Below are 15,506 nucleotides of genomic sequence, written 5' to 3' on the forward strand. Positions count from 1 at the left end.
AAACTTTCATATTTCCGATCTAGAGGGAAAAGCAGGATGGCGTAATGTATGGGATAGTGGGTTGCTTGTGGCGCCGCCGCAGTCGAGTTCAGAATAAAGAGAGTACAAAATAACCCGAGCAGCTATGTTATTTGTTTACGTTAGCTGAAAAGACATAATAGCGCATGAAAACATTTGTCCGAAAGCGCATACCAAAAACCACGTGCAGGAACGAAACTCTCATATTTCCGGTCTAGAGGAACAAACAGGAGCGCGAAACGTGTCGAACAGTGGGTTGCTTGTGGCGCCGCCGCAGTCGTGTTCGGAATAAAGAAAGGACAATATAACCCGAGCAGCTACGTTATTTGTTTAGGTTAGCTGAAAAGACACAACCGCGCATGGAAACATATGTCCGAAAGCGCATTCCAAAAAACCACGTGCAAGAACGAAACTCTCACATTTCCGGTCTAGAGGACAAAACAGGAGGGCAAAATGTGTCGAACAGTGGATGGCTTGTGGCGCCGCCGCAGTCGTGTTCGGAATAAAGAAAGGACAATATGACACGAGCAGCTACGTTATTTTTTTACGTCATCTGAAAAGCGACAATCCCGCATGGAAACATTTGCCCTAAAGCGCCTTCCAAAAACCACGTGCGAGAACGAAACTCTCATATTTCCGATCTAGACGGAAAAACAGGAGGGCGCAATGTGTCGAATAGTGGATGGCTTGTGGCGCCGCCGCAGTCGTGTTCGGAATAAAGAAAGGACAATATAACACGCGCAGGTTTTTTACGTCAGCTGAAAAGCGACAATCGCGCATGGAAACATTTGTCCTAAAGCGCCTTCCAAAAACCACGTGCAAGAACAAAGCTCTCATATTTCCGATCTAGAGGGAAAAGCAGGATGGCAAAATGTGTCGAACCGTGGGTTGCTTGTGGCGCCGCCGCAGTCGTTTTCGAAATAGAGAAAGGACAATATAAAACGAGCAGCTACGTTATTTTTTTACGTCAGCTGAAAAGCGACAATCGCGCATGGAAACATTTGTCCTAAAGCGCCTTCGAAAATCCACGTGCAAGAACGAAGGTCTCATATTTCCGATCTAGAGGGAAAAGTAGGAGCGCAACATGTGTCGAACAGTGGGTTGCTTGTGGCGCCGCCGCAGTCATGTTCGGAATAAAGAACAATATAAAACGAGCAGCTACGTTATTTTTTTACGTCAGCTGAAAAGCGACAATCGCGCATGGAAACATTTGTCCTAAAGCGCCTTCGAAAAACCACGTGCGAGAACGAAGCTCTCATATTTCCGATCTAGAGTGAAAAGCAGGATGGCGTAATGTGTCGAATAGTGGGTTACTTGTGGCGCCACCGCAGTCGTGTTCAGAATAAAGAAATGAGAATATGACACGAGCAGCTACGTTATTTTTTTACGTCAGCTGAAAAGCGAGAATCGCGCATGGAAACATTTGTCCTAAACCGCCTTCCAAAGACCACGTGCGGGAACGAAACTCTCACATTTCCGATCTAGAGGGAAAAGCAGGAGCGCGAAACGTGTCGAACAGTGGGTTGCTTGTGGCGCCGCCGCAGTCGTGTTCGGAATAAAGAAAGAACAATATCAAACGAGCAGCTACGTTATTTTTTTTACGGCAGCTCAAAAGCGACAATCGCGCATGGAAACATTTCTCTTAAAGCGCCTTCCAAAAACCACGTGCAAGAACGAAACTTTCATATTTCCGATCTAGAGGGAAAAGCAGGATGGCGTAATGTGTCGAATAGTGGGTTGCTTGTGGCGCCGCCGCAGTCGTGTTCGGAATAAAGAAAGGACAATATAACCCGAGCAGCTACGTTATTTGTTTAGGTTAGCTGAAAAGACACAATCGCGCATAGAAACATTGTTCCGAAAGCACATTCCAAAAAACCACGTGCAAGAACGAAACTCTCACATTTCCGGTCTAGAGCACAAAACAGGAGGGCAAAATGTGTCGAACAGTGGGTTTCTTGTGGCGCCACCGCAGTTGTGTTCAGAATAAAGAAATGAGAATATGACACGAGCAGCTACGTTATCTTTTACGTCAGTTGAAAAGCGACAATCGCGCATGGGAACATTTGTCCTAAAGCGTCTTCCAAAAACCACGTGCGAGAACGAAACTCTCATATTTCCGAGCTAGACGGAAAAACAGGAGGGCGCAATGTGTCGAATAGTGGATGGCTTGTGGTGCCACCGCAGTCGTGTTCGGAATAAAGAAAGGGCAATATAACACGCGCAGCTACGTTATGTTTTTTACGTCAGTTGAAAAGCGACAATCGCGCAGGGAAACATTTGTCCTAAAGCGCCTTCCAAAAACCACGTGCAAGAACGAAGCTCTCATATTTCCGATCTAGAGGGAAAAGTAGGAGCGCAAAATGTGTCGAACAGTGGGTTGCTTGTGGCGCCGCCGCAGTCGTGTTCGAAATAAAGAAAGGACAATATAAAACGAGCAGCTACGTTATTTTTTTACGTCAGCTGAAAAGCGATAATCGCGCATGGAAACATTTGTTCTAAATCGCCTTCAAAAAACAACGTGCAAGTACGAAAATTTCATATTTCCGATCTAGAGGGAAAAGCAGGATGGCGTAATGTGTGGGATAGTGGGCTGCTTGTGGCGCCGCCGCAGTCGTGTTCGGAATAAAGAAAGTACAAAATAACCCGAGCAGCTACGTTATTTGTTTACTTTAGCTGAAAAGACATAATCGCGCATGAAAACATTTGTCCGAAAGCGCATTCCAAAAACCACGTGCAGGAACGAAACTCTCATATTTCCGGTCTAGAGGAACAAACAGGAGGGCAAAATGTGTCGAATAGTGGATTTCTTGCGGCGCCACCGCAGTCGTGTTCAGAATAAAGAAATGAGAATATGACACAAGCAGCTACGTTATTTTTTTACGTCAGCTGAAAAGCGAGAATCGCGCATGGAAACATTTGTCCTAAACCGCCTTCCAAAAACCACGTGCGAGAACGAAACTCTCAGATTCCCGATCTAGAGGGAAAAACAGGAGCGCGAAACGTGTCGAACAGTGGGTTGCCTGTGGCGCCGCCGCAGTCGTGTTCGGAATAAAGAAAGAACAATATAAAACGAGCAGCTACGTTATTTGTTTAGGTTAGCTGAATAGACACAATCGCGCATGGAAACATTGTTCCGAAAGCGCATTCCAAAAAGCACGTGCAGGAACGAAACTCTCATATTTCCGGTCTAGAGGAACAACCAGGAGGGCAAAATGTGTCGAATATTGGATTTCTTGTGGCGCCACCGCAGTCATGTTCAGAATAAAGAAATGACAATATGACACGAGCAGCTACGTTATTTTGTTATTTTTAGCGTCAGTTGAAAAGCGACAATCGCGCATGGAAACATTTGTCCGAAACCGCCTTCCAAAAACCACGTGCGAGAACGAAACTCTCATTCCGATCTAGAGGGAAAGGCAGGAGCGCGAAACGTGTCGAAGAGTGGGTTGCTTGTGGCGCCGCCGCAGTCGTGTTCTGAATAAAGAAAGAACAATATAACCCGAGCAGCTACGTTATTTGTTTATGTTAGCTGAAAAGACACAATCGCGCATGGAAACATTTGTCCGAAAGCGCATTCCAAAAAACCACGTGCAAGAACGAAACTCTCACATTTCCGGTCTAGAGGACAAAACAGGAGGGCAAAATGTGTCGAACAGTGGGTTTCATGTGGCGCCACCGCAGTCGTGTTCAGAATAAAGAAATGAGAATATGACACGAGCAGCTACGTTATTTTTTTACGTCAGCTGAAAAGCGAGAACCGCGCATGGAAACATTTGTCCTAAACCGCCTTCCAAAGACCACGTGCGGGAACGAAACTCTCATATTTCCGATCTAGAGGGAAAAGCAGGAGCGCGAAACGTGTCGAACAGTGGATTGCCTGTGGCGCCGTCGCAGTCATGTTCGGAATAAAGAAAGGACAATATGACACGAGCAGCTACGTTATTTTTTTACGTCAGCTGAAAAGCGACAATCCCGCATGAAAACATTTGTCCTAAAGCGCCTTCCAAAAACCACGTGCGAGAACCAAACTCTCATATTTCCGATCTAGACGGAAAAACAGCAGGGCGCAATGTGTCGAATAGTGGATGGCTTGTGGCGCCGCCGCAGTCGTGTTCGGAATAAAGAAAGGACAATATAACACGCGCATCTACGTTGTTTTTTTACGTCAACTGAAAAGCGACAATCGCGCATGGAAACATTTGTTCTAAAGCGCCTTCGAAAAACCACGTGCGAGAACGAAGCTCTCATATTTCCGATCTAGAGGGAAAAGTAGGATGGTGTAATGTGTCGAATAGTGGGTTGCTTGTGGCGCCACCGCAGTCGCGTTCGTCGTACAAAAGGACAATATAAAACGAGCAGCGACGTTATTTTTTCCGTCAGCTGAAAAGCGATAATCGCGCATGGAAACATTTGTCCTAAATCGCCTTCAAAAAACAACGTGCAAGAACGAAAATTTCATATTTCCGATCTAGAGGGAAAAGCAGGATGGCGTAATGTGTCGGATAGTGGGTTGCTTGTGGCGCCGCCGCAGTCGTGTTCGGAATAAAGAAAGTACAAAATAACCCGAGCAGCTACGTTATTTGTTTACGTTAGCTGAAAAGACATAATCGCGCATGAAAACATTTGTCCGAAAGCGCAGTCCAAAAACCACGTGCAGGAACGAAACTCTCATATTTCCGGTCTAGAGGAACAAACAGGAGGGTAAAATGTGTCGAATAGTGAATTTCTTGTGGCGCCACCGCAGTCGTGTTCAGAATAAAGAAATAACAATATGACACGAGCAGCTACGTTACTTTTCTACGTCAGTTGAAAAGCGACAATCGCGCATGGAAACATATGTCCTAAGCCGCCTTCCAAAAACCACGTGCAAGAACAAAACTTTCATATTACCGATCTAGAGGGAACAGCAGGATGGCGTAATGTGTCGAATAGTGTGTTTCTAGTGGCGCCGCCGCAGTCGTGTTCGGAATAAAGGACAATATAACCCGAGCAGCTACGTTATTTGTTTAGGTTAGCTGAAGAGACACAATCGCGCATGGAAACATTTGTCCGAAAGCGCATTCCAAAAAACCACGTGCAAGAACGAAACTCTCACATTTCCGGTCTAGAGGACAAAACAGGACGGCAAAATGTGTCGAACAGTGGGTTTCTTGTGGCGCCGCCGCAGTCGTGTTCGGAATAAAGAAAGGACAATATAACACGCGCAGCTACGTTATGTTTTTTACGTCAGCTGAAAAGCGACAATCGCGCATGGAAACATTTGTCCTAAAGCGCCTTCCAAAAACCCCGTGCAAGAACGAAACGAAACTATCATATTTCCGATCTAGATGGAAAAACAAGGTGGCGGAATGTGTCGCATAGATGATTGCTTCTGGCGCCGCCGTAGCCGTGTTCGGAATAAAGAAATGACAATATAACAGGAGCGGCTACGTTATTTGTTTACATCAGCTGAAAAGCGACTATCGCGCATGGAAACATTTGTCCTAAAGCGCCTTCCAAAAACCATGTGCAAGAACGAAACTCATATTTCCGATCTAGACGGAAAAACAAGATGGCGGAATGTGTCGAATAGTGGGTTTCTTGTGGCACCACCGCAGTCGTGTTCCGAATAAAGAAAGGACAATATGACACGAGCAGCTACGTTTTTTTTACGTCAGCTGAAACGCGACAATCTGCGCATGGAAACATTTGTCCTAAAGGTCATCAAAGAACCATGTGCAAGAACGAAACGAAACTATCATATTTCATATACAGAGGGAAAAACAGGAGGGCGAAATGTGTCGAATAGTGGGTTGCTTGTGGCGCAGCCGTAGTCGTGTTCAAAATAAAGAAAGGATAATATAAAACGAGCAGCTACGTTATTTTTTTTACGTCAGCTGAAAAGCTACAATCGCGCATGGAAACATTTGTCCTAAAGCGCCTTCGAAATACCACGTGCGAGAACGAAGCTCTCATATTTCCGATCTAGAGGGAAAAGCAGGAGCGCGAAACGTGTCGAACAGTGGGTTGCTTGTGGCGCCGCCGCAGTCGTGTTCGGAATAAAGAAAGAACAATATAAAACGAGCAGCTACGTTATTTTTTTTACGTCAGCTGAAAAGCGATAATCGCGCATGGAAACATTTGTCCTAAATCGCCTTCAAGAAACAACGTGCAAGAACGAAACTTTCATATTTCCGATCTAGAGGGAAAAGCAGGATGGCGTAATGTGTCCGATAGTGGGTTGCTTGGGGCGCCGCCGCAGTCGTGTTCGGAATAAAGAGTGTACAAAATAACCCGAGCAGCTACGTTATTTGTTTACGTTAGCTGAAAAGAGATAATCGCGCATGAAAACATTTGTCCGAAAGCGCATTCCAAAAACCACGTGCAAGAACGAAACTCTCATATTTTCGGTCTAGAGGAACAAACAGGAGGGCAAAATGTGTCGAATAGTGGATTTCTTGTGGCGCCACCGCAGTCGTGTTCAGAATAAAGAAATGACAATATGACACGAGCAGCTACGTTATTTTTTTACGTCAGTTGAAAAGCGACAATCGCGCATGGAAACATTTGTCCTAAGCCGCCTTCCAAAAACCACGTGCGAGAACGAAACTTTCATTCCGATCTAGAGGGAAAGGCAGGAGCGCGAAACGTGTCGAACAGTGGGTTGCTTGTGGCGCCCCACAGTCGTGTTCGGAATAAAGAAAGAACAATATAAAACGAGCAGCTACTTTATTTTTTTACGGCACCTGAAAAGCGACAATCGCGCATGGAAACATTTGTCTTAAAGCGCCTTCCAAAAACCACGTGCAAGAACGAAACTTTCATATTTCCGATCTACAGGGAAAAGCAGGATGGCGTAATGTGTCGAATAGTGGGTTGCTTGTGGCGCCGCCGCAGTCGTGTTCGGAATAAAGTAAGGACAATATAACCCGAGCAGCCACGTTATTTGTTTAGATTAGCTGAAAAGACACAATCGCGCATGGAAACATTTGTCCGAAAGCGGATTCCAAAAAACCACGTGCAAGAACGAAACTCTCACATTTCCGGTCTAGAGGACAAAACAGGAGGGCAAAATGTGTCGAACAGTGGGTTTCTTGTGGCGCCACCGCAGTTGTGTTTAGAATAAAGAAATGAGAATATGACACGGGCAGCTACGTTATTTTTTTACGTCAGCTGAAAAGCGAGAATCGCGCATGGAAACGTTTGTCCTAAACCGCCTTCCAAAAACCACGTGCGAGAACGAAACTTTCATTCCGATCTAGAGGGAAAGGCAGGAGCGCGAAACGTGTCGAACAGTGGGTTGCTTGTGGCGCCACCGCAGTCGTGTTCTGAATAAAGAAAGAACAATATAAAACGAGCAGCTACGTTATTTTTTTACGGCACCTGAAAAGCGACAATCGCGCATGGAAACATTTGTCTTAAAGCGCCTTCCAAAAACCACGTGCAAGAACGAAACTTTCATATTTCCGATCTAGAGGGAAAAGCAGGATGGCGTAATGTGTCGAATAGTGGGTTGCTTGTGGCGCCGCCGCAGTCGTGTTCGGAATAAAGTAAGGACAATATAACCCGAGCAGCTACGTTATTTGTTTAGATTAGCTGAAAAGACACAATCGCGCATGGAAACATTTGTCCGAAAGCGCATTTAAAAAAACCACGTGCAAGAACGAAACTCTCACATTTCCGGTCTAGAGGACAAAAGAGGAGGGCAAAATGTGTCGAACAGTGGGTTTCTTGTGGCGCCACCGCAGTTGTGTTCAGAATAAAGAAATGAGAATATGACACGGGCAGCTACGTTATTTTTTTACGTCAGCTGAAAAGGGAGAATCGCGCATGGAAACATTTGTCCTAAACCGCCTTCCAAAAACCACGTGCGAGAACGAAACTCCCATATTTCCGATCTAGAGGGAAAAGCAGGAGCGCGAAACGTGTCGAACAGTGGGTTGCCTGTGCCGCCGTCGCAGTCGTATTCGGAATAAAGAAAGGACAATATGACACGAGCAGCTACGTTATTTTTTTACGTCAGCTGAAAAGCGGCAATCGCGCATGGAAACATTTGTCCTAAAGCGCCTTCCAAAAACCACGTGCGAGGACGAAACTCTCATATGTCCGATCTAGACGGAAAAACAGGAGGGCGCAATGTGTCGAATAGTGGATGGCTTGTGGCGCCGCCGCAGTCGTGTTCGGAAAAAAGAAATGACAATATAACACGCGCAGCTACGTTATGTTTTTTACGTCAGCCTAAAAGCGACAATCGCGCAAGGAAACATTTGTCCTAAAGCGCCTTCCAAAAACCACGTGCAAGAACGAAACAAAACTATCATATTTCCGATCTAGATGGGAAAAAAAGGTGGCGGAATGTGTCGCATAGAGGATTGCTTCTGGCGCCGCCGTAGCCGTGTTCGGAATAAAGAAATGACAATATAACAGGAGTAGCTACGTTATTTCTTTACATCAGCTGAAAAGCGACAATCGCGCATGGAAACATTTGTCCTAAAGCGCCTTCCAAAAACCATGTGCAAGAACGAAACTCATATTTCCGATCTAGACGGAAAAACAAGATGGCGGAATGTGTCGAATAGTGGGTTTCTTGTGGCGCAGCCGCAGTCGTATTCGGAATAAAGAAAGGACAATATAACACGAGCAGCTACGTTATTTTTTTACGTCAGCTGAAAAGCGACAATCGCGCATGGAAACATTTGTCCTAAAGCGCCTTCCAAAAACCACGTGCGAGGACGAAACTCTCATATGTCCGATCTAGACGGAAAAACAGGAGGGCGCAATGTGTCGAATAGTGGATGGCTTGTGGCGCCGCCGCAGTCGTGTTCGGAAAAAAGAAATGACAATATAACACGCGCAGCTACGTTATGTTTTTTACGTCAGCCTAAAAGCGACAATCGCGCAAGGAAACATTTGTCCTAAAGCGCCTTCCAAAAACCACGTGCAAGAACGAAACAAAACTATCATATTTCCGATCTAGATGGGAAAAAAAGGTGGCGGAATGTGTCGCATAGAGGATTGCTTCTGGCGCCGCCGTAGCCGTGTTCGGAATAAAGAAATGACAATATAACAGGAGTAGCTACGTTATTTCTTTACATCAGCTGAAAAGCGACAATCGCGCATGGAAACATTTGTCCTAAAGCGCCTTCCAAAAACCATGTGCAAGAACGAAACTCATATTTCCGATCTAGACGGAAAAACAAGATGGCGGAATGTGTCGAATAGTGGGTTTCTTGTGGCGCAGCCGCAGTCGTATTCGGAATAAAGAAAGGACAATATAACACGAGCAGCTACGTTATTTTTTTACGTCAGCTGAAAAGCGACAATCGCGCATGGAAACATTCGTCCTAAACCGCCTTCCAAAAACCACGTGCAAGAACGAAACTCTCACATTTCCGATCTAGAGGGAAAACAGGCTAGCTGAATGTGTCGAATAGTGGGTTTCTTGTGGCGCCGCCGCAGTCGTGTTCGGAATAAAGAAAGGACAATTTAATACGAGCAGCTACGTTACTTTGGGGGGTACCCGAAATCCCCCATTAAGAATAAACCGCTTAAAAAATACACTGTTGAAAATAAATCTTCAAAAATAAACAGGTTAATATTCCCGTTTAGAGATCACTGCTTAAGAATCCACCATTAAAAATAAACTGTTTCAAAATCCCCTCTTCATCAAGGACTGATGCGGCTTGATTGCTATTCTGCGTCGGTTTAGATCAGGTTATGTTAGGTTAGTTTTGTTTAAGTTGGGGTTAGTTTGGGATAGCTTAGGCGGGTGTATCCCATTTGAAACCATTAAAAATAATCTTTCAAAAATAAACGCGTAAGTACCCACTGTTAAAAATATATCTCCCAGAATATACGCTTAAAAATAAACGCAAAAATAATCGCCGAAATATCCTCGTTTAAATATAAACGCTAAGTAATCCACGGTTAGGAATATATTATTAAAAATAAATCGTTTCAGAATCCCCCCAAATCCACCCTACAGTTGCTAGAGTCATGTGGTATGGCCCAAATCAAGGTGAACTGCAAGCAAGGGGCTTAACCTAACCTCACAGGACCAAACTAGCCTAAACTATCCTAAACTAACCGAAACGAAACTAAACTAACCTAAAATAACATATGATAAAACCCGGCGTAAATTGCAATCAGTCCGCCTCCGTGCTAGATGGTGAGGGGATTCTGAAGCAGTTTATTTTTAATGGCGGATTATTAAACGGTGATCTCTAAGCGGGGATAGTAAGCGGTTTATTTTACGAGATATATTTTTAACCCTGTATTTTTTAAGCGGATTATTCTTGAATGTTTTATTTTTAAACGTTTATTATTCTTAATGGTGGATTTCGGGGACCCCCCGCTTAGGCTAGCTTGGCCATGTGAGGTTATTTAAGTCCCTTGCTTTGGGCAGTGCAGGCGTAAGGGGGTTACGCTAATAAATCTAAATCCTACTACTAAATCCTAAGCGGGATTATTTCTCTATGCGGGTTGTCCATTTCACTCGCGGCCATACCACGTGATTGTAGCAACCGTAGGGCAGACGTGGGGGGATTCTGAAACGATTTATTTTTAACGATATATTCTTAACCGTTTTTATTTACACGGGGATATTTCAGCGATTATTTTTGTGCGTTGATATTGTTAAGCGCATATTGTGGGAGATTTATTTCTAACAGTGGCTGCTTACGCGTTTATTTGTGAAATGTTATTTTTATTGGTTTCAAACGGGATACACCCCGTTACTTTTTACGTCAGCTGAAAAAGCGACAATTGCGCATGGAAAGATGCCGTACTGTGAGGTCGCGTTTGACAAAATAGCACTTTCAAAACAGCACACTTAAGAGCCAAGTGGCCAGTTTAATTAACTTTGGCGCTTAATATCATTTGATATCAAAATGCTACCAAACATGTCCAAAGCTTGTTTTCTGATCTGCATAACATAGGTCCTAACCTTGACTTCCGATTGCTCCTATTTCTGCGAATGACTATAGTCAATTCCAATAAATATCAGGTTATTCTGCCGTTCGTTATTTTGAAGCTCATATATGTGATTTTGAAAGAGCAGATATGTCCTTTAACGAGCAAGCTCCGGTGATGCTTCAGTAACTACTAGAAGATCCACTTCGTGAAACAGTTTCAATTTGCTCTGTCGAATGTTCTGGATTCTTGAAGTCACTGTTTTGTTCATCGGAAATCTCTTTTAACTGCTCTACAATATATGTTTGCTGGGATTGAACATTGTGCATGAGGCTAGCACCTCCCAATAGTTGCTGGATTTGTTTTTCAGTCAGGGGTGCGGGATTCTCTTCTATATTCCCTGAGCTTTGCAGAGAGAGCCCTATCTGCAAAAAACACACCACCTCCCTCACCTTTCAAAAAAAAAAAGAAAAAGTTAATGGACCTTCGGAGACGAATGTTGTCAGATACACTGCGGGAAAACTCAGATGCACATCAAACCACATGATAACCTGTTCGGTTCTTCAAACACCCTTACCGTGAACCAAATCATACTCGAGCACCGAGCCACAAAACTGGGCATTTACAAAATAGGTTGATTGAGCAAACACAGAAACTTACTTACAAGTTGACCCTCGTAGAATTTCCTCGTAGCTGTGCAGGAACTTTGCACCCGAAATTTTTAATGTCTGCCAGAAAGTCTATGATTCACATATGTAAAGAATATACCTGTACACCTTGAAAAGTATTTTAATCCCTCCTGCATTCTGTACAAAGCTCTTGTTGAAACAGATATCATACATCTCGTACTTTCTTGCAAAGACCAGCTAGAAAATTCATTTCGTGCACCACTGTCCCATCCTTCTCATCAAATGCGCCACTACGGATCGCCAGATCAAAAGCGTTGTCCAGGAACTGGGGCCTTTTCTCAGCGGGAATTCGTGTAACAAAAGGGATGGTGAGGCGCAGGTAGTCTGCAACAAATCAGAATCAAATTAGAACAGCAAAGCAACAAAGGAATATGCGGATGTTGTTTGAAACTGCAAAACGACCTGCAAAGCCCACTGACATTCACTTTCACAAAACTTTACTGTTAAAATTTGTGGCCCCTTCTAACATAACAGTTCTGTACTAGTCACTGATGCAGAATGTGTGTAATGAAATTGCTAATCCCAAGACAGACCAATACTCGCATGTTAAGTCAAGTCACTCACGATCAGAGGTGGGCAAATGCACTCACAATCTTTGCCCTCACCTGAATTTTTGACCCAGATATTTTTCCTCACCTCACCTAAACCTCCTTTTTTTAAATTATTTTCCTCACCTCACCTAAATTTGTCTCTGAAAAATGTTCAACTCACCTCAACATTTGGGTGTTGTTTCCAATGCAGCCCCCAATAGACGGATTATCTCCGATGAATAGAAGGATTAGCCATTGTGTAGGGTACACCACTAGAGGGCGCTACGAGCGACGCCTCACCACTAGGGGCCGCTGCTGTCGCATTCCGCGGATGACGTCATTGCTCCTTCGGGGAGCATGGTGAGAGATAGCGGGAAGCATTGGATGGCGATGCGAAATACAGCGCCCCCTTGTGCAAGGCTGTGGTGGCGCTGCGGGCGACATGACAGACGCTCTCGGTGGCGGCTCTCCACGGCGTTGTCATGGTCTCGTGACCGCATTGCGCGGCGTCGGCGGCAAAAGGGTTTTGGGTCCAGCGTTGTGTACGAGTCTTTGAGCGAGTTTATATTAATCTCACTCCGTTTATTGTTCAACTGATGGTTGTTGTTTGAGAGCTCAATTGCTATGCTGTGAGATTGGGGTGTACGGCACGCATACGGCATACGACAATATAAATAAATAAATATAAACAAAAGGACGTGCACGATAAATTACGCCACATTATTATGACTTCCCGTGTTGCTACACTTTGCATTATAAAGGCGCTTTCGCTAACCAGTCCGTTCACAAACAGCCGTGTGCATCCCTTGGTGTATTTATTAGACTTGGATACTTTCCTTTTAATTGCCTAATAACGCTTTTGTGACTCGAGCGCGTATATTAGAAGGCTCCAGACTCGCGCAATATTATTTTGGTGATGGCGCATATGTTCAGACAAGAGCGGAGGAAAGTTGTTCCCCCCCATTTGCTTTATGTATTTATTCACCTCAGTATATCATTCTCACATACTAGTTTAAATTTAATTAGCGATTAGTAATACTGCAGTATATGCAATTTAGCACACTACAGTGCTGTAAGATATATTGTACAAGCGCCTTAGCTGCAGAATCACTGGGTGGATATCTGTAAAATTTTAGTGCCTTCTTTTCTGTGGCGGTCACTGTCACTAATAGGGATTCAGTTAAGTGTTGTGGCAATTCCAATGTAAACAGTCATCTGCTATATTGGAAAGTGAGTGATTATGGTCAAACAAGTAAAAAAACATGATACCTTCTACAATACCATCTGTGATTCCTAAATGTCAGTATGACAAGGTATGAAGAAATGTTAACGTAGTGCATGCTATTCAAAGCAAGTTCTTCCACATCCCCCCCCCATCTACAAACACCCAGAAAACAAAAACAAAAAAACTGGTCTTGGGTTTGCCTCTGGAAACATAATTTAACTACACAAATGCAGATATGTGCAGCCAAACACATTTGCTCTAAGGAAAGCATGAAGATTATTGCAGTTGCAACGGTCATGTCAGTAGGTCGTGTACATCTTGGTATTTTCGAAATTTCTCAAACATTTCCATATCTTTTATATTCAACGTGCTGGACATCTAGTGTGCAACACCTGATATCGAATCAAAATCTGAGCCAGTATGGGGTCATGAACACACCGGTGTATCCTGAGCAACAATAAGGTAGACGGCATGTCAACAAGTTGCAAACCGCTGTTCCATGTTGCACATTTGTCATGCTCATCTAGGTATTTTTAATATTTCTCAAACATTTCCATATCTTTTATATTCAACGTGCTGGACATCTAGTGTGCAACACCTGATATCGAATCAAAATCTGAGCCAGTATTGGGTCATGAACACACCGGTGTAACATGAGCAACAAAAAGGCAGACCACATGTCAACAAGTTGCAAACCGTTGTTTCATCTTGCACATTTGTCATGCTCATCTAGGTATTTTTAATATTTCTCAAACATTTCCATATCTTTTATATTCAACGTGCTGGACATCTAGTGTGCAACACCTGATATCGAATCAAAATCTGAGCCAGTATTGGGTCATGAACACACCGGTGTAACATGAGCAACAAAAAGGCAGACCACATGTCAACAAGTTGCAAACCGTTGTTTCATCTTGCACATTTGTCATGCTCATCTAGGTATTTTTAAAATTTCTCAAACATTTCCATATCTTTTATATTCAACGTGCTGGACATCTAGTGACATCCAGCACGTCTAGGTGTCTAGATGTCCAGCACGTTTAATATAAAAGATATGGAAATGTTTGAGAAATTTCAAAAACATATGGTCTGCCTTATTGTTGCTCAGGATACACCGGTGTGTTCATGACCCCATACTGGCTCAGATTTTGATTCGATATCAGGTGTTGCACACTAGATGTCCAGCACGTTGAATATAAAAGATATGGAAATGTTTGAGAAATTTCGAAAATACCAAGATGTACACGACCTACTGACATGACCGTTGCAACTGCAATAATCTTCATGCTTTCCTTAGAGCAAATGTGTTTGGCTGCACATATCTGCATTTGTGTAGTTAAATTATGTTTCCAGAGGCAAACCCAAGACCAGTTTTTTTGTTTTTGTTTTCTGGGTGTTTGTAGATGGGGGGGGGGGGGGGGATGTGGAAGAACTTGCTTTGAATAGCATGCACTACGTTAACATTTCTTCATACCTTGTCATACTGACATTTAGGAATCACAGATGGTATTGTAGAAGGTATCATGTTTTTTTACTTGTTTGACCATAATCACTCACTTTCCAATATAGCAGATGACTGTTTACATTGGAATTGCCACAACACTTAACTGAATCCCTATTAGTGACAGTGACCGCCACAGAAAAGAAGGCACTAAAATTTTACAGATATCCACCCAGTGATTCTGCAGCTAAGGCGCTTGTACAATATATCTTACAGCACTGTAGTGTGCTAAATTGCATATACTGCAGTATTACTAATCGCTAATTAAATTTAAACTAGTATGTGAGAATGATATACTGAGGTGAATAAATACATAAAGCAAATGGGGGGGAACAACTTTCCTCCGCTCTTGTCTGAACATATGCGCCATCACCAAAATAATATTGCGCGAGTCTGGAGCCTTCTAATATACGCGCTCGAGTCACAAAAGCGTTATTAGGCAATTAAAAGGAAAGTATCCAAGTCTAATAAATACACCAAGGGATGCACACGGCTGTTTGTGAACGGACTGGTTAGCGAAAGCGCCTTTATAATGCAAAGTGTAGCAACACGGGAAGTCATAATAATGTGGCGTAATTTATCGTGCACGTCCTTTTGTTTATATTTATTTATTTATATTGTCGTATGCCGTATGCGTGCCGTACACCCCAATC

General features: G+C 43.6%; 1 protein-coding gene across 6 annotated transcripts in view; it reads right to left on the reverse strand.

The window, feature by feature from the left end:
- Positions 1 to 11,681: 11,681 nt before the first annotated feature.
- The window catches only part of LOC135378600 (uncharacterized), a 42,604-nt gene continuing 38,779 nt past the window's right edge, over positions 11,682 to 15,506 (reverse strand). For all 6 annotated transcript variants that reach the window (XM_064611668.1, XM_064611667.1, XM_064611670.1 and 3 more), the window contains one exon: positions 11,682 to 11,921. In XM_064611668.1, coding sequence (XP_064467738.1) covers positions 11,743 to 11,921 — 179 coding nt within the window. In that variant the 3' untranslated portion in view covers positions 11,682 to 11,742. The remainder of the gene's footprint in view (positions 11,922 to 15,506) is intronic.

This window comes from Ornithodoros turicata, chromosome 1 (assembly GCF_037126465.1).
Source record: "Ornithodoros turicata isolate Travis chromosome 1, ASM3712646v1, whole genome shotgun sequence".
Classification (NCBI taxonomy): domain Eukaryota; kingdom Metazoa; phylum Arthropoda; class Arachnida; order Ixodida; family Argasidae; genus Ornithodoros; species Ornithodoros turicata.